The 17,938-nt window shown below is 35.6% G+C and overlaps 3 protein-coding genes across 4 annotated transcripts; 2 read left to right on the top strand and 1 right to left on the bottom strand.

Annotated features, from left to right (window-relative positions):
- The first annotated feature begins 261 nt into the window (after positions 1 to 261).
- Positions 262 to 7,473, top strand: LOC109079182 (proline-rich protein 5-like). The gene is made up of 9 exons (XM_042715453.1): positions 262 to 417; positions 1,748 to 1,858; positions 1,942 to 2,022; positions 3,044 to 3,092; positions 3,182 to 3,239; positions 3,356 to 3,447; positions 3,546 to 3,686; positions 3,930 to 4,047; positions 5,244 to 7,473. The coding sequence occupies exons 1-9, from the start codon at positions 290 to 292 to the stop codon at positions 5,801 to 5,803; spliced, it is 1,338 nt and encodes a 445-aa protein (XP_042571387.1). The 5' UTR covers positions 262 to 289; the 3' UTR covers positions 5,804 to 7,473.
- A 126-nt stretch (positions 7,474 to 7,599) lies between these two features.
- LOC122135599 (F-box/LRR-repeat protein 14-like) lies at positions 7,600 to 10,598 on the top strand. Of its 2 annotated transcripts, none has more exons than XM_042715452.1 (2): positions 7,600 to 7,923; positions 8,771 to 10,598. In XM_042715452.1, exon 2 carries the CDS (start codon positions 8,827 to 8,829, stop codon positions 10,063 to 10,065), a length of 1,239 nt encoding a protein of 412 aa, XP_042571386.1. In that variant the 5' UTR covers positions 7,600 to 7,923; positions 8,771 to 8,826; the 3' UTR covers positions 10,066 to 10,598. The 2 variants fall into 2 exon arrangements, with proteins under 2 accessions (XP_042571386.1, XP_042571385.1); XM_042715451.1 differs by lacking the exon at positions 7,600 to 7,923 and adding an exon at positions 8,414 to 8,643.
- A 775-nt stretch (positions 10,599 to 11,373) lies between these two features.
- LOC109079175 (muscarinic acetylcholine receptor M2-like) lies at positions 11,374 to 17,666 on the bottom strand. Its single transcript, XM_042715450.1, has 3 exons — positions 17,525 to 17,666; positions 13,447 to 14,301; positions 11,374 to 12,246 (listed from the first exon to the last, which is right to left on the bottom strand). The coding sequence occupies exons 2-3, from the start codon at positions 14,267 to 14,269 to the stop codon at positions 11,666 to 11,668; spliced, it is 1,404 nt and encodes a 467-aa protein (XP_042571384.1). The 5' UTR covers positions 14,270 to 14,301; positions 17,525 to 17,666; the 3' UTR covers positions 11,374 to 11,665.
- Positions 17,667 to 17,938: the final 272 nt, after the last annotated feature.

The raw sequence follows: 17,938 nt of genomic DNA, 5'->3' as shown, positions 1-17,938 counted from the left end.
TTTGGAAGGTGTAGGACCAAGAAATGTTCGTCCAATCAAAATGCTCGGTCCACATGGCTTTGGATGGCGATTGCAGGGAGGGTGGAATGATTGCTTTCAGTGCTATCAGGCTAAAGTTAGCATTTTCCAAGATGTCCTACTGCACCTTTAAAGATGCATTCATGAGGTATGTGGTAGTAGCAGCCGCCACAACAATCTCTCATTTTGTCTCTTTCTTCATCCTTTTGTGTTAACAGAAGGACCAGAGATGTTCTGACTGAAAGGAGGATCTGGCAGCCATTTGATAACAATGCTGGAGAACTTGAGCGGAGCCCACATTGATCGACCAGCCCCTAGACCGTCCACATTCAGCTTCTCTGCCCTGTTTGCTCTGCCACACCACCTTCACATGGATGGAAGCAGTCATCCATTCAGGAGGTAAAACTGATATTGTCAGCGGAACTATTAACACACTCACATCCTGCTATACATACTCATGTCCTGTTATTTGTTTGTGATGTCCTTTGTTTTCCTCCATAGCCTAAATAAGCAATATTCCAAAATTGTCTCACAATGTGTGACATTCCTCAATTTGCCACCTGCTGAGGGACCCACTTTGTGTGCATTTATTTGATATCAGTGTGATGCCACAGGAGACATGACAAAACATAGATTACATAGATTATCAAAATGGGTTCATCCAAAATTCCCAGGCTAAAGTCAATAGAGTACAGTCACCACTGCATGAAAAATAATAGGGGATTATTATATAATATATTTAAAAAAAAAAAAAAAAAAAATGGGGATTATTATATAATATATTTTGGATTCTTATAAATAAATAATAAAAAGTTATATATATATATATATATATATATATATATATATATATATATATATATATATATATATATATATATATATATATAATCCATATTAAATATAATAAAATTTATAATATTAATGAATAATAAATATAATAAAATGTATAATAAAATTTGTCACTGTTATTATATTTTATATTATGAAAATATATAAACTTTTTAGCTTAATTTTATTTTTATGTTAAATTAACTTTATATGTGTTTAAATGTGTGTATAATTAAAAAATATAAAAAATAATGTAAAATAATAATAATAGGTTATATTTGATTTGATTTTATATTATCAAAATATCATTCTTATTTTTATATGTAAAATAACTATATATATATATATAAATGTATATAATAATACAAGTGCATTTTTATTTACTTTTGAATGAATATTACATTTTATCTTATTTTATTTTTTGTAAACATTTTTAAAACATATTTCTTTTATGTGTGTGTGTGTACATATATATACATATATAGTGTGTGTGTGTGTATACATATATATAATATATATATATATATATATATATATATATATATATTATAAACATATTTAAACCCAGCTCACATCACTCAGGAGGAGCAGGTTTTCACTCCTTTGCACTGGGAGTGAGAAAGAAAGGGAGTTTTTGTGTTTTGTGCATAACTGTTAAACATGATTGGTTTATTTTTGTGGGTGTGCGTGTGTGTTTGACAGAGAGAGAGAGAGAGACTAAGGAAAGGATGGGAATGTAATGTTAGGAGGAAGGAAATTGGTTTCTCAACAATAAAACAGTAGTTTCCTCCCCTTCATGTCTGTAGCTGCATCTTTCCAGCTCCTCCCCTTCTCTCACTTGTTGTTGCTATTCTGGACTAACTGAACCGTGTTTTTATCCCTCTGTTTAAACCATGAGGACTCTGTACCGGTTGAAGTTGGTAAGTTCTCCAAATCTGAGTCAGCTGGGGAAAAATGAAAAGGCTTCACTGGAGGAGAGAGGATCAGGGCCTAATGCCATATGGAACAGGTTAGTGTGGGTTTTGTGCGTAACGCATGTCAATAACTGTCATAAACTGAGATGTAATTTCACGTCTGTGTGATTTATTGTAGCATTCACAACGCAGTTATTGCTGTATTCCAAAAGAAAGGACTGGCGGACAACGAACTCTATACACTCAATGAAGGCGTGAGGTGAGGAAAAACAGCATGGTTTGTTCTTTTGTTTATTTTTATGAAAAATTGAGGGTAGGTTTGTGAATTATTAATTTCACTATAATTGTAACTGTTGGCAGTGTTTCAAATGTAAACGTTGGCAGCTGTGGTTGGAGGCTTCACATTATCAGCACAGAACAGTTGTGAGAGGACGCAGAGCCTCAGTCCACTATTATGTAACTATTATGAGAAAAATTGTGAAGCAATAACATCCCAGCTCAGAAAAATATACCCAAATCATATTTCACTCCAAGATTAAATGTAAAAAAAAAGAAAAAAAAATTTGCATCAAGAAAAAACTGTTTTTTTACCATTAAGATCATATTTTCTATTATGATATAACATAATTTTCATCATAATTAAGCACATTTTCCCTCATTCTCATTACTGTAATGCATCTGCATTATTTTACTGTTAAATCTGGTTGTGAGTCATTATTTTCAGTGTTTGTCTCTCTATGTATCTCATTATGATGCACTAATCCTTCTGGACACAGTGAAGAAAAAACATATTCAGCATAAACTGAGTATAGTAATGATAACAGTTCTATTTGGATTTCAAGTATGATTTTTTTTTAGCATTTCTTTTATAAGAATTTGGGGGAAATGTGCTTAATTCTCAAGAAAATAATGCAAAACAAAGTGCAAAAATTTACAATTACTGGTGCTTTCATACAAAATATATTATAATCAGTTGTATCATTCAGTACTTTGTGGTCGGTAAGATTTTATTTATTGATTTTTTTTTAAAGAAAAATGAATACTTTTTATTTTCCACAAGGGTTCATTAAACTGATAAAAGCTGACAGTAAAGACGTTTATAATAACTTTTCAAATAAACGCTGTTCTTTTCATTCATCCTGAACAAAAAAAAATGTATAATTTGAAAACTTTCTTTCCAGTCATTTTAAGTCAATTTTTTTCTATATGTAGGTATAATGATTTCTCTTCTGAAACATATTTTAATGTGTTTAAAATTTTATAATATTTTATTTTATCAGGCAGCTTTTGAAAACTGAGCTGGGCTCGTTCTTTACAGAATACCTCCAGGTAAGAATTTTTAAGTTTTTCCCAGATATGTGTTTGTTCTAATATGTACATTTTTAAAAAACACACATTTCTTTTTTTCTCATTATCAGAATCAGCTTTTAACTAAAGGCATGGTCATTTTACGGGACAAAATAAGGTTTTATGAAGGTATACCCTCCCATTTTAAAGACAAAACACATTCCTAAATTTTTTTTTTTATTTTAATGTCATTACACAGTTTTTCACTAGTATATATGAACAATACTTCTTCTGGCTGAAAATAGGGCAGAAGTTATTGGACTCTTTGGCTGAGACATGGGACTTTTTCTTTTGTGATGTTCTGACCATGCTTCAAGCCATCTTCCACCCCGTCCAGGTACAGTCTAGTGATTCTGTGAAATACCTGGTCAGACATCAGTAACAGCAGTGTTCACTCTTCATTGTTAATCGTTGTATGTGTTCATGGCATCTCAGGGCAAGGAGCCATCGGTGCGTCAGCTGGCCCTGCTGCACTTTCGAAACACCATCACCCTTAACGTGAAGCTGGAGGAGGCTCTGTCCAGGCCGCGAGCCCGTGTCCCTCCCTCCATCGTCCAGATGCTTTTGGTGTTACAGGTACGCATGGACTGCAAGTAAATCCTCTTAGATCACGTGAAAGATCCAGCCATACTGTCATGAGAGATTATAACATACAGACTTCAAGACGGGTCATTTGCGGTGATTTCAGCAGTTGTGTCATATTGAGTGAGACTTTAATCATACACTTTGTGCGTCTCAACTAAAATGACTGTAATTAATATTTCAAAAGGGATAGAGTCAAAGTGAAACTCCTAAATATGTCATTTTAACATCTTACAGGGGGTTCATGAATCCAAAGGTGCGAGTGAAGAATACCTGAAGCTGGAGTCTCTCATTCAGAAGGTGGTGTCGCCGTACCTGGGCACGCAGGGACTGAATCCAAATGACTTAATGAAAAAAATTACACACACACACACACACATATATATATATATATATTCTTTAAAAACTGAAAGTTTCAATCTTAAAACAGGATAGTTCACACAAATTAAAAAGGCAGCTGTGTATTTAAAAAAAAATAAAAAATAAAAAATAAAAAAATTTAAAGTATTGTATCTAACTGTATCAAGAAATTTGAATGTTTTAAGTTTCCTATGCTCAACAAGGCTGCATTTATTTAAACAAAAGCAGTAATGTTGTGAAATATTATTATAATTTAAAATAACAACCATTTTTTCTTTAATATTTTTAAAATTTAATTTTATTTCTGATTGCAAAGCTGAATTCAAGTCGTTCTAATATGCTGATTTGCTGCTTTAGAAATATTTCTGATTATTATCAATGTTGAAAAGAGTTGAAAAATGTTAATGTAATATTTTATTTTATATTATTATTTTTTAATTAATTTTTTTTTTTACTTAATGAAAAAAAATTACACACACACACACACACATATATATATATATATATTGTTTTAATTTATTTTATTTTATATTATTATTTTTTAATTAATTTTTTTTTTTCAGTAAAAAAAAGTCTGCATCATAGAAATGCAAAAAAAAAAATTATAAAAGGATGGCAGATTTAAAAAATAAATAAATAAAAAAAGAAGTCATAATTGGCTTGATTTAAAATAATATCTGGAAAATAATTGCTTTGCATCTTTTTTTTACTACACACTGTTAATGTTAGCTATATAAACTGTATATTTTTTTTGTAAATCTCTTTTCACTGTAAATATCATTTAGGGTTACAGTTGCGAGGAGAAACTGCATTAAAAAAATACACAAATACAAATTATGTCTCAAGAAATAACATGTTGCAGGGAGGAGAGGTAAACACAGAAATAAATATTTATTTTTTTATTAGTTACTGTTAAAAAATTAAGGCTGTCAGTAGAATAAAATTGTAATTAATCTCATGAATTCTTAAAAAAAAAAAAAGCAGAATAAAACAGTAAAAATATCAAATTGTGTGTTAAACTTGCATTTAATAAATAGGTGAACTGTCCCTTTAAAGATCTTGCAGGGATGTTCTCCACCCATAAATGTACTGCTTTCATCTTGTGTGATTCAGCCGCTGATATCTATAAAGTATGTCAGAACTGTACTACTACTGCTAAGTGTCCAATGAAAAAGCAGTATATCATTATTCATTTCTTAAAAATCTTTCCAGAGAGGCGTTTGCAGTATTGCTGGTCCAAGTCTGCAGACCTGCCCTCCAGTAATCCAGTAGTGCGCTCCAAGAGTTACAACATCCCCATGCTGACCCCCGTGGCCGAGTACGACTCTGAAGTGAGCTCTGTGGGCAGCGTCGGCATCCGGCGTCACTCTGCGTTTGATGTCACTTCCTGTGTAGAGCCCCAGGGCTATTCGGCCCTGACTGTGGGAATAGAGACCAGCTCAACCCCCAGACTCTCACTTGATCACGAGCTCACCCTGTCCGGTGTGATACGTGGGGCTGCGGGACAGCCTGCTCTTATTTCTCCTCCCGTCTTCATTCACACCTCCGCAGGCTGTCTGCATGCAGCGGACGCCCCGATGGCTTCATCTGAGGTGGACAAGGCCCTTTCATCACCCCCGAGCTGCTCCTCCAGTCCGGAGACGATTGTAATGCAGGGGCTAGACTCACTGGAATCAGATCCTGACGGAATCTTCATCGACTTTTCCCACTGCCGCTCCGATTCTTTCGGAACGAGCAGGAAAACTAGCTGATGGAATCAACTGCTGTGAAGAATCCTTTTCAGATGTTTATGATTATAAACTACTACTATTCTGTGAACTTGTGAAGTAGCTATGTACGTTGTGATTTTTCAAACTGGAATTTCATTCCTGCTTTGCGCAAAAGCTAAAGCTGCTTTGTGAGAAAAATGGGAGAAGACTCGATTTGAAGTAATTGTTTTCATAATGTTCTAAACCCGTGGATGAATTTTTTAATTTTTCTAGTTTTTCATATACGATAGTAATTAATATACATTTTACTGACTCTCATTTAGGAAAGCTAATTTCCACCACGGAATAAAAAAAATTAAAAGGGTAGTTGCACCTTTTTATCATGCAATTTTGAGTTTATATCTTGCAATTCAGACTTTTTTTCTCAGAATTGTGAGATATAAACTCAGAATTGCTGGTTGTTAATTCACAATTGCAAGAAAAAAAGTTGCAATTATGTTTAATTGTGGCCAAAAAAAAGGTAGATGTCAAGTCAGAATTCAGAAAAAAACTAATTAAATTCACAATTCTGAAGAAAAAATTCAATTGCGAATTGTAAACTCGCAATTTTGAGTTTATAATTTGAAATTGTGACATATAAACTCGTAATTGTGAGAAAAAAGCCAGAATTGCGATATAATTTTTTTTTTTATTCCATGGCAGAAATAAGCTTCCGTACTCATGGTCACATTTACTCTTGTCGAATTTTCGCAGACGAAATCCAGTCATTTCAATAGGAATTCACGCGGTTGGGAGTTTCACGTGAGGGCTAAAGATTTCGTAGTGGGTCACATGGATTTGCCACATTGACCAGCAGAAAGCTGATTGGTATATAAGTTACGTGTGAGCTATGCGTCATACATAATTACATAATCAACAATAGACAACTGACCTTTTTTACTCACAAAATTGTGACTGCACCTTAAATGAGCTTCACGTGTCGCAATGTGTTCTGAGACGACAGTATGTCTAAATGTAGAAATCTCTTCCATTATTGGCACTCTTGATCTCATGCACTATTTATTGTCATAGGGCTTTAAAGGAACTACATTTAGTGTTTTTAATCATTGCCAAGCTAACCTGCACACTCTTAATGGTATGAAAAGAAATGAGTCTCTTAATCTGGGAGAATAACAGTTGCTGATGATAATACAGTGCAGAACATCGTACGTCTTGAACATTCTGTTTTTCCAAAGCTTGTTGCTTTTTTATGTGACGATAATTTGCTGTCTGAAAGTTAACAGGGTTTGCTAACTGAATGTGTTAACGAAAACTCCCTTTTAGTTAGTTGGTAAAATAACATGAATACAGAAATATGCTTTTAGATGAAAACTGAAATGATGCATAAAAGCCCCATTGTATAAAAAAATTCTAAGGTACTTTAAACAGTGATTTTTGTTTCTTATTTCCATGTATGCAAGCTTATTGATTTAGGTTATAAAATGATTAATTTATCTGTAGTTTTATAGAAAGAGATTGAGCGTACTTGCATAGATTTTTACACAAACAACATTTTTGGAAATTTAAAAAGTTTACAGTGGTACTTTAGTACTTGCACTGTCATTTCTGAATATGCTTTGTTTCATATTGACTTTTTTTTATCAGCTTTCATGTGTGCTGCTGTGAACAACCTCAACAAGACTGAATTTGTAGTAAAATACTTTTATGCTTTACTTTTATGGGTGTTTCAAAGTACAAGAGAGATTGTGTGTACAAACAGGCTGGGTTTTAAATTGTCTCTGGTTTTATACTTGTCCGGCTCATATCTTATTCTATGCTTTGATAGACTTCGTTATAACTTTGGTAACTCTGTCGGTAAGATGAACAGGTTTGTATAGGAAAGAAGCGTGAAATTCGCCACGTTTGATTTCGTATTCAAAGATAACTGTGGAGCTTATTTGTTTAAGGCCAGTGACGTTGTGCCGGAAGTAAGGTTCGATTGATGAATGAGTCATTCATTTGAACCGAATCTTTTCAATGTGTTAGTTGAAATGCTTCACAAAAGCGATTTTGCACGGTTTGATTCACTGAACCGAGACCAGCTTCTTTAGTCTATCTATGTAATAATCAGAGAACCGATAGGCTAAGTGAGCATTTGGAATGAAACGCGGATTTGACTCAAAGTAAGTTACTTTAATACCCTAATATCAGAAAGTTTACAAACAATGACTTGTTAGAATTATATTTACAACCAAACGGGTTTTTTTTTTTTATATGACTACCATTTTTTTAATGTGTCAAGTTTTTTCAACGTTTATGTAAATGTAATTGTAAATGAGTATGTGTACGATTTTCCGAATATAAATAGGAAGATTTAAGAAGGATCACGTACGGAAGTATTTGCGTCATGATGTAAAGATTCAAGTTTTGTGAACCAATTCTTTGAAACTGTTCAAAAGAACCGATTCGCCCAAATGAGTCGCACTTCCCATCACGAATAGGGGGGTTGTTGTTGTTATAAAAAAAAAACAGTATGAATTTACTTGAGCAAATGTGATACTTAATATGTTTTTTAAGAAAAATAATTAGTTTTGATGTACATTTCAGAACTTTTGAACATAAACACACGGCTTTTTCAATACAGTAAAACCAACCCGCTGAACAGTCCCCCTCCCCGTTTTGAATAGACGAAGACAAAGGCTACCGGAAACCGGACTCCATAGTTTTCGTCAAATGGATGATTTGTGTTCACGCGAAATCGTTTGTTTTCTCCAGCCGTTTACGTTCAGTTTTTCAAAGTATTCTATGCGTGCTTTATCATGGAACTGTATCTGTGTTTACTAAACATGCGTCGCGAGCTGGATATAGTCGTTACGAAGACCTGGCGGTGCAAATACAGCGACGTAAGCTGGTTACAACAATAAAAAAAACCACACAAAAATCTAAAAAGCGCTCTCGTTTTTTTTTTTTTTTGTTTTTACTACCACCATTTCTCACGGCGTTTATTTTACATGCGGCCCCCGCCTGCAGAAGAGCAGACCAGACCAGACTAATAACTTCGCTAAGCTAACGAGCCGCTCTCAGAAATGGACATCCACGTCTCGAGCCTCTTCCCGGAGATCTTAGCGATGATTTTCAACTACCTGGACGTTAAAGGCAAAGGCAGAGTCGCGCAAGTATGCACGGCGTGGAGAGACGCCTCGTACCATAAATCCGTCTGGAGAGGAGTAGAAGCCAAACTCCACCTGAGAAGAGCAAACCCGTCGCTGTTCCCCAGCCTCCAAACCAGAGGCATCAAGAAAGTCCAGATCCTCAGCCTGAGGCGCAGTCTTAGCTACGTTATCCAAGGCATGCCCAACATCGAGAGCCTTAACTTGAGCGGATGCTACAACCTAACGGATAACGGCCTCGGACATGCATTCGTGCAGGACATCCCGTCACTGAGGGTACTCAACCTGAGCCTGTGCAAACAGATCACCGATTCCAGTCTGGGCAGGATCGCGCAGTATCTCAAGAAGCTGGAGCTGCTGGAATCTCGGCGGGTGTGTAGTAATATCACCAACACGGGGTTGTTGCTTATCGCGTGGGGCCTTCATAATCTCAAAAGCCTGAATTTGAGAAGCTGCAGACACGTTTCGGACGTAGGCATCGGACACCTGGCCGGCATGACGCGCAGCGCCGCGGAGGGCTGCTTGAGTTTGGAGCACCTCACGTTGCAAGACTGTCAGAAACTCACTGACTTGTCGCTCAAGCACATTTCGAAGGGCCTAAACAAGCTGAAAGTCCTAAACCTGAGCTTTTGCGGTGGCATATCCGACGCTGGCATGATCCACCTGTCGCACATGACCCACCTCTGGACTCTTAACCTGCGCTCGTGCGACAACATAAGCGACACAGGAATCATGCATCTGTCCATGGGCGCTCTGAGGCTTTACGGGCTGGATGTGTCATTTTGCGACAAAGTGGGCGACCAGAGCCTGGCTTACATCGCGCAGGGCTTGTACCAGCTCAAGTCCCTGTCGCTTTGCTCGTGCCACATCAGCGACGACGGGATCAACCGGATGGTCCGGCAGATGCACGAGCTTAAGACGCTGAACATCGGCCAGTGCGTGCGGATCACGGACAAGGGCCTCGAGCTCATAGCGGATCACCTGACGCAGCTGACCGGGATAGACCTGTACGGCTGTACCAAAATAACGAAAAGAGGACTGGAGAGAATCACCCAGCTGCCCTGCCTTAAGGTGCTGAACTTGGGACTTTGGCAAATGACCGAGGTCAAGGGTTTAGGAGACGCGTCTGAGATCCTGCCCTGCTACACCTCGTGACTACCTCAGCGTCGCCAGCGATGTCTTGGTTTTCCAGAGACGTGTGTTAGACTATTTAATGAAGACGCACAGTCGCGCCGTCACGTGCTTTGTCACTAAGCCTGTTCGGGAAAGAGGCTCGATGTAGTTCAAATTGAATCAGCAATAAAACACTGAACAGCCTTCCTAATGGTATAGTCTGAGTTCTGACAGTTCCCTTGAATGCCTTTGTGTTGTTCTGTACTTTGTTTTAGAGCTTCATATTGAGGTAAAATGTCTTTTATTCTCATATCCACTGACAAATGCTTTTTGTCACTGCCTTTCAGTATTTATCCTGAAATACCAGCATTATACTGTAAATTGAAAAGAAAAAATGTTTACCATGTGCGTGGACACGGTGGAAAGCTTGCTTGTTGGTTTAATGTGATTCCTCGCTGGTAAAATGGAACATATGCAATTCAAACTGTTTAAAAAAAGGCCAGTTTGCTTGTTAAAGACTTACAAGATGTCTGTTTATTTTCTTATGATAAATGATTAAAGCTAAAATTGTTTTATTCTTGGTATTTTTTTAATGCTTTGTATTCTCTCCAGTTTAATACAACATTCATTACATTCTGTTTGAATTACATTTCTCTCCATAATTTAACTTTTTTTATTTTTCCAACCACACATAGATTAATAAACATACAAAACGAGCCTAAATAACAAAAAAGTGCATAAGATAACATAATAATAGTGATAAATGTGTTTTTCTGTACATTTTATTCTATATAAAAATATACAATAAATGCTGATATAAATGATATATCTATATAATAACATGCTATACATACCAAGCATAGACCTTTTATTTTTTTTTATCTATGATGACAAGGAAAAATCACAGAAATGTATTTGTCAAAAGATCTGAGAACCTTAAAATACAGTATATATATTAATAATACCATTATTGGCATAATTACTTTAGTAAAGTTATAATTAAATCATGGTAAAATGCAGAGAAGTACATGTGATTCTCTTACCAAATGTAAGGATTTCTTAATTTTCATTATTAAATGGAGGACCCTGCTTTAAAAAAAATGGTGTAAAATCAGTAATATTGTAAAATATTATTACAATTTAAAGCAATACTTTTTATTGTAATATATTTAAAAAAAATAATTTATTCCTGTGATGCAAACCTGTATTTTCAGAATCATTCCTCCAGTCTTCAGTGTCACATTGTAAAGAAATATTTAAAAAGAAATCTTATTTAACATTATGAATGTTTTTACATTAAAACAAAATTAAACTGATGCATCCAAAAATGTTACCCCAAACTTTTGAACAGTAATGTATGTTTTATACATATAATTTCTAATATAATTTTTAGCAAAAAGCTTGGAAGGACAGTAATGAAAATGACTAACATTTGTATTTTAATAATGCAAAGAAAAGATTAAACTGTCCACAGCTACTTTTTAGTAGTCCTCCTCATAATATGGCTGCTGAAATAACATTTGAATGTTTCAACAGTTTGGACAAGCCTGGTATTTTCAAACCCAGGAACGGATCCAAACCAGCACCTCTGGATATCATCAGTGAAACTGTTTATAAGCGCATAGAGCTTTGCCCCACAGTCTTAATGTTTTCTGGGGGCATGAATATTCCTGTATTTGCATGTCAGCAGCTGTTTGAAGGTGTTCTTAAAGGTGACATTGCACAGGGCATAGCAGGCTGGGTTCACCGTACTGTTTATGTAGCAGAGCCAGTATCCAAAGGTCCACATCGTGTTTGGAATACAGGAAGAGCAAAACGTGTTGATGAGTACCATGACATTGTAGGGGGTCCATGTGGCTGCAAACGCCACCAGAATGGCCATAATGGTCCTTGTGACTTTCTTCTCCCGCGAGGATGAACTCTTCCTCTTCTGATAACGTGGCATGAGAATCTTCTGAGACACCAGACTCAGCCTTTCCTTCCCATTACTCATATCTTGACCTCCGTTGTTGGGTTTATAGATGTTTTGCAGGTCCTTTTGGGATGTTGTTCTGAAGCAAGTAAATCTGACCCAACTTCCTGTGGCCAGCGGAGCTGATTGGGTCTGACGGCTTCTGATGTCACTGTTAGTGCTTATAGATATGGCTTCCTCATCCTTCTGATTGGAAGAAGCAAGCACACTTCCAGATATAGAGTCATTCTCACTCTCCTGCTCTTCGGCTGCTGGTGGGTACAATACATTTTCAGTGAGATCTTTGATGATGATGAGATTTAACTATATTTGATTCAGCATACTGGGAAAATAACACAATACTTGTGATTGACTGTATATGGTCTGCTGCCAAGCTCCCAAAAAGACCATAAAAGTATCATAAATGTAGTTCTTAGAAGCTTAAAATGTAATCTTTTTCTCACACAATGCTATCGTATGGCTTCAGAAGGCTTATATAAAGCACTTATAGAACCACAGTCTGAAGACCTTAAGCTAGCTATGGAAAAACTGGAGTAAACAAACATTATTTTCTTTAATGTTAACATTTCGATATGCATTGAATATTTTAACACATTAACTGAATTACTAATTTGATATTAGTGTCAGATATTACATGATTAGTGATTACCCAATTAACCTGATTTTTTAACAATACGTACACACACCACACACAGTATGTATATTTTTTATATATTTATTTACTATATAATAATTATTTAATTAGTTTTAACTTTATAATATCATGTTTAATTTGACTTTTTATTTATTTTTTTATTTTGCATTTTAAATGCATACATGAAAGTATATACCTGCCTTTATATTTTAGAAAGGGGATCATCATATTTGGGTATCCTTTTCAAAAAGTGTTAATTTAGTATTAATTATATACTATTATAGTATTCATTCTTATTTTGAATTAGCTTTCATCTTTTAGTTTAATGCCTAATTTAGGTTTTAATATTTTTAAATTGCTTTAATAATTTTATTTTATATATATATATATATATATAAATTAGTTTTTGTTCTTTTTAAAAAAAAAAACATTTCTGTTTAGCTTTCATTTATTTTTATTTCAGTTTTAATGAAGTTTTAATTACAGTACTTCGGCTTATTTCATTCCTTTTTTTAACTTTTTCATCTAATGTTTCTATTTTATTTCATTTCGGCTTTATTTCAATTAACAAAAAAATAAATGTATTAAATGTATACATTTTTATTAATTTTAGTTAACAACAACAATAAATCAAAAAGTTTGGAAACTCCTGGTATAGACTATTTTTATGCTACTCTTTTTTGGAGATTGACAGCCATTGGTCTCTGTATGCAACATTCTTCGAAATATCTTCCATTGTGTTCAATCAAAGCAATACGGGTTTGGAACAATGAGAATATTTGAGCTTTTGAGGGTACTGTTCCTTTAACACACTTACCTGTAGTGGCATCTGAAGCACTCTGCCTGCGTAGAATCATTTCCTCTCCTCCTTGGATTGACTTCCTCTCTGTATTGCTCCCAGTTGTTGGTCTAGCCTGGCCTCCATCATTACTGACTCTAGATACTCTCAGATTGTCTCTGCTTCGGACGCGGCTGCGGCTGGCTTTGGAGATCTGCCAGTATAGTACAGTCATGGTGACAACCGGCAAGTAGAAGGCAGCGATGGCTGTGCCGAAGGTGACCACGGGATTGGAGAAAAACTGAATGTAGCACTTATCCTCGGGAACTGTCCGGCTGCCCGTGATGAACTGCCAGAACAGGATGGCCGGAGCCCAGAGAATGAACGACAGGATCCAAGCGGCAGCGATCATCATGCCTGCCATCTTGTGGGTCCGTTTGACCGGGTAGCTGAGAGGTTTGGTGACGCAGAAATATCGGTCAAAGCTGATGATGAGGAGGTTCATAACAGAGGCGTTGCTCACCACATAGTCCAGAGCTAACCAGAGGTCACACACCCAAGCTCCTAAAGGCCAGTGGCCAGTCACAATATACACAGTGTACAGGTTCATTGAGAAAACACCAATGAACAAGTCAGCACATGCTAGACTAAACAGGAAGTAGTTGTTGACCGTCTGGAGGTTCCTGTTGACCTTGATGGAGAGCATGACCAGCACATTGCCGATAATTGTGATCAGGCTTAAAGTGCTCAGGACGAGAATGATGAGAACAAGCTTGACAAGAGAGAAGGGACTGTCTGGGGAAAAGTCGGTCTTGTTAGCATAGCTGGAGTTTGGAGAAAGAGTGAAGTTGGAAGTTCCCATCTTTCCTCATCACAGGACATGCACAACAGTGCCTAAGGGTTAAAAAAGATATCATTACTTACAATTACATGTGTTTATACTTGGTTCAGTAAGTAATAATAGCCCAAAGCACCCTAGTAACTGCATGAGGAACAGGATAAAACCATTCAGAACACTAGCAATAGAATATCAAACCACGTTGCATCTGGAAACAAATTGTTCGATATTTTCTCATAATATTTTTCAGAGCCATTTTGCGTCCAGGCCAAGGTTTTTATAGTTTTGAATTTTTATTTTATTTCTGTTGATTTTTAGTTTGTCTTTTAAATGTTCAATGTATCGAAAAATTATTTTGTAAAATTTATTTTACAAAAATGTTTCTAGTTTTTACATTTTTCATCTAATATTTATATTTTATTTCAGCTTTATTTCATGTAATGAAAGTTTTTTTTATCAAATAAAATTTTTATTTTAGTTAACTATAACATGGCTAAATCAAAAAGTTTTGAGTTTGTCTTTTCAGTTTTCAATATATTTTGTATCAAAAAACTAAAACTTTATTTTGAAGTCATTAAAATGCATTTTAATTTGGTTCCAGTTTTTCCAATTACGTTATTTTTATTTTGGTCAATGAAATTTTTTTTTTTTTTTTTTTTTTTGTTGTTTCGTTAACAATAGTTTAAATACCTTTTAGGACCAGTGTATATTTCTTGCCTGTTTTACTACATTAAAAATACAATAAAATTGTTCAGTGAACATTCTTTCTTTAAAATGCACGAAAACAGTGCAAAAGGCCACTCCTGTTTTTATTGTTCAGAATATTACGGCTCGTATCGTGTGGAGAGTGAACTAGCATGCAGTCTCATGCCAAGCATCCTGCTCAAACAAGAGAGTACATCTGTATTGTTTTGTTGCGCTCTGTGCTGCCAGATTTCCATTCAGGCACAGAAGAAGAGCATCACAAAGATGGGAGTGATAATACTGCAGGGAAAACATGACTAAAAGTGATATTATCACATAGAGTTTAATGTAGCTGGACAGTGGAAAGGTCTTGGATAGCAAATACTTATTTACTGTAGCCAGGATGATCTCTGAGGAGCAATAAGCGCATTACCTTTAGCAGGACAGCATGTCCTGTACTTCATGCTTCAGCTTGGATCACCACCAAAAACTGTATTTTCAACAACTAGATTTCACAGTTTTTGAGGAAAATGGTGCTAGTATGCTAAAAAAAAAAAGAAAAACACAGCTAAAACCAGCCTAAGCTGGTTGACAGGTCTAAGCTGGTTCAAGCTGGAAGTAGCTGGTTTTAGCTGATCTCCCAGCCTGGATGAGCTGGTTTTAGCTGGTTGGTTAACTGGTCTCTCAGACCAGCTAAAAAAGTGGTCAAATCCCCTCTAAAACCAGCCTGCAAACCAGCTATGGCCAGCTATGACCAGGCTGGAAGACCAGCTAAAACTAGCTTAGACTATGATAGATTGTGTGTTGTTAATTGATTGTTTAAGTGTTATAGAGGGTTGCTTAGGTGTTGCTAGGGTGTTCTAGGTGGTTTTTATCATGTTGCTATGTGGTATGGGTGATTTTAGCATGTGTTCTGAATAGTTGCTAAGGATTTACCTGGTGTTACTATGTGGTTGCTAAATGTTTTAGAGGATTGTTAGGGTGTTCTTGGTGTTTTTAGCATTACTATGTGGTTGCTAGGGTGTTGCTAGGTGTTTGAATAGTTGCTAGGGCATTGTTAATTGGCTGCTAGTTCATTTTGGGTCATTTAAGTGTGTTACTATATAGTTGCTGGGTTGCTCAGGATCGTTGCTAGGGCATTGTTAGATGGTTGCTAGGGTGTTTTGGGTGACTAGTCTGTTACTATGCAGTTTCTTTTTGTGTTCTGGATGGTTGCTTGGTAGTTTCTAGGGTGTTCTAATAGGTTGTTATTTTGTTGCTGTGTGGTTGCTTATTATGCCAGCATACCCTATTTATTACTGCTAATTAAGCACATTAATGTCATCTTGGGTGGAGTTAATATAATGTAAACAGATGGAATATGTTGTTCATACAGGTGAGCTCCTAAGCAAATATATAATCTGTTAATGAGAGTTTGGGTTGATTTAGAGTGACTGAAGTTTTTAATTTACTACTGTGCTCAAAAGAGAATGGCCTTAGGGAATGGTTATTCTCTTTGTTAAGCACAGATATAGTGGGGTCTGGACATCATCACTCTCAGGATAAAGAATAAAGCTGAGTATGTGTGCTGGTGTGTCATTTATATTCTCTTTGAAGTATAAATGACATTATGAGCTAATCTAATATGAATAATGTGAATATGGCACAACATATTACCGAAGCTCTTGGTATTTGTCTGCTGTTTTAAGTGAGAGTAATACTAGTACTAATGCTGTCACATTCGCTGACTTCTCACAGAGCAAAATATCAAGAAGGAAGGTATTAAATTGTTTTCTTAAGATTGTGCTGATTTCAGTCACCTGTCTTCACCTTTTTAGCTTGTGCCACAAGTTCTTGTTAGAAAGCCAGGGGCAATACAGCACAGCCATGTGGGAAATATCTCAGCGCTGTGACAAAGAACAGCAATCTTAGCACTGGTGATAAAATTTGTACCTTGGATTAGTTAGCGTGTGCATGTTTATGTGTGTTTTGCTTTTGAAATTCTTTACATATTTGTTTTATAGTGTAAGGCACAGGGGGCTAGTTGTCACACTTGTTACCCCAACTAATATATTTTACGTTGGGTTAGTTTTTGAAAGTCAGTTTCTGTATAGACACATACTTTAAAGTCTTTGCTTACAAAAAATTATATATATATTTATATATTATTTATATATATAATAATATATATAATTATAGATTACATTATATTATTATATTTAATATATCAAAATATGTTTGGTCATTCTCATAACAACATGCCCTAATAGCAAATCTATATAGGGGTAAGTTGTCACAATGAGTCCTGTTATAGGCTTTTCAGCTAAATTTAAACAGCTAAACAAATGTAAAATGCAAAACAGTTAATGAGACGGCAACATTTTCACTGTTATTCTTCAGAAAAAAATACAGTTATACACTATTATAGACTTTTACTTAATTTTAAACAATAAAGCATTTCTGAAATCCCAAAAAATGTTAAAGGTAACACAAAAATATTAATCTAACATACATTGTAATTCATAACTGTGACCTCATGTTGCACTCTTTCAACAGAGCTCAACTTTTGTAAATTATATATTTAAAAAAAAAACAACAAATACAAATATTGAATACCTTGTTTCTGCAGTCAGATGTCCTTCATCATTCAATCATAAATCCTGTTGGTGTGGATGATTGTCAGTAGCTTCTGTCTTGTGTGAGGATCAGGTGAGCTGTCTGTCTGTTGTTCTCTGTGCCGGTGACTGTCTGTAAATGAGCTCTGTGAGTGTGTAAATATGAGAGCCCAGAGGGTGGGCTCTAAACACACCTAGATGAGAGGCCAGTGAACCATTGGCAATGTGGTAGAGCTTAAACATGAACGGAACAAATAATATTTTAGGTCTTCAAGGACCAGGGACAGCAAGTTACAAAACACTGCTATTCTGGCAAATATTGTTTCCACAGTGTTAATGTTGTGTTGTGGGCCACATGAGAGTTTTAATATGTGTTTATCAGTTTGACACTTTCAACAAGGATGTAATATTTACA

The sequence above is a fragment of the Cyprinus carpio genome, chromosome A25 (assembly GCF_018340385.1).
Source record: "Cyprinus carpio isolate SPL01 chromosome A25, ASM1834038v1, whole genome shotgun sequence".
NCBI lineage: Eukaryota > Metazoa > Chordata > Actinopteri > Cypriniformes > Cyprinidae > Cyprinus > Cyprinus carpio.
Note: the sequence above shows the minus strand (reverse complement) of the source record. Positions and strands in the feature narration are given on the sequence as shown.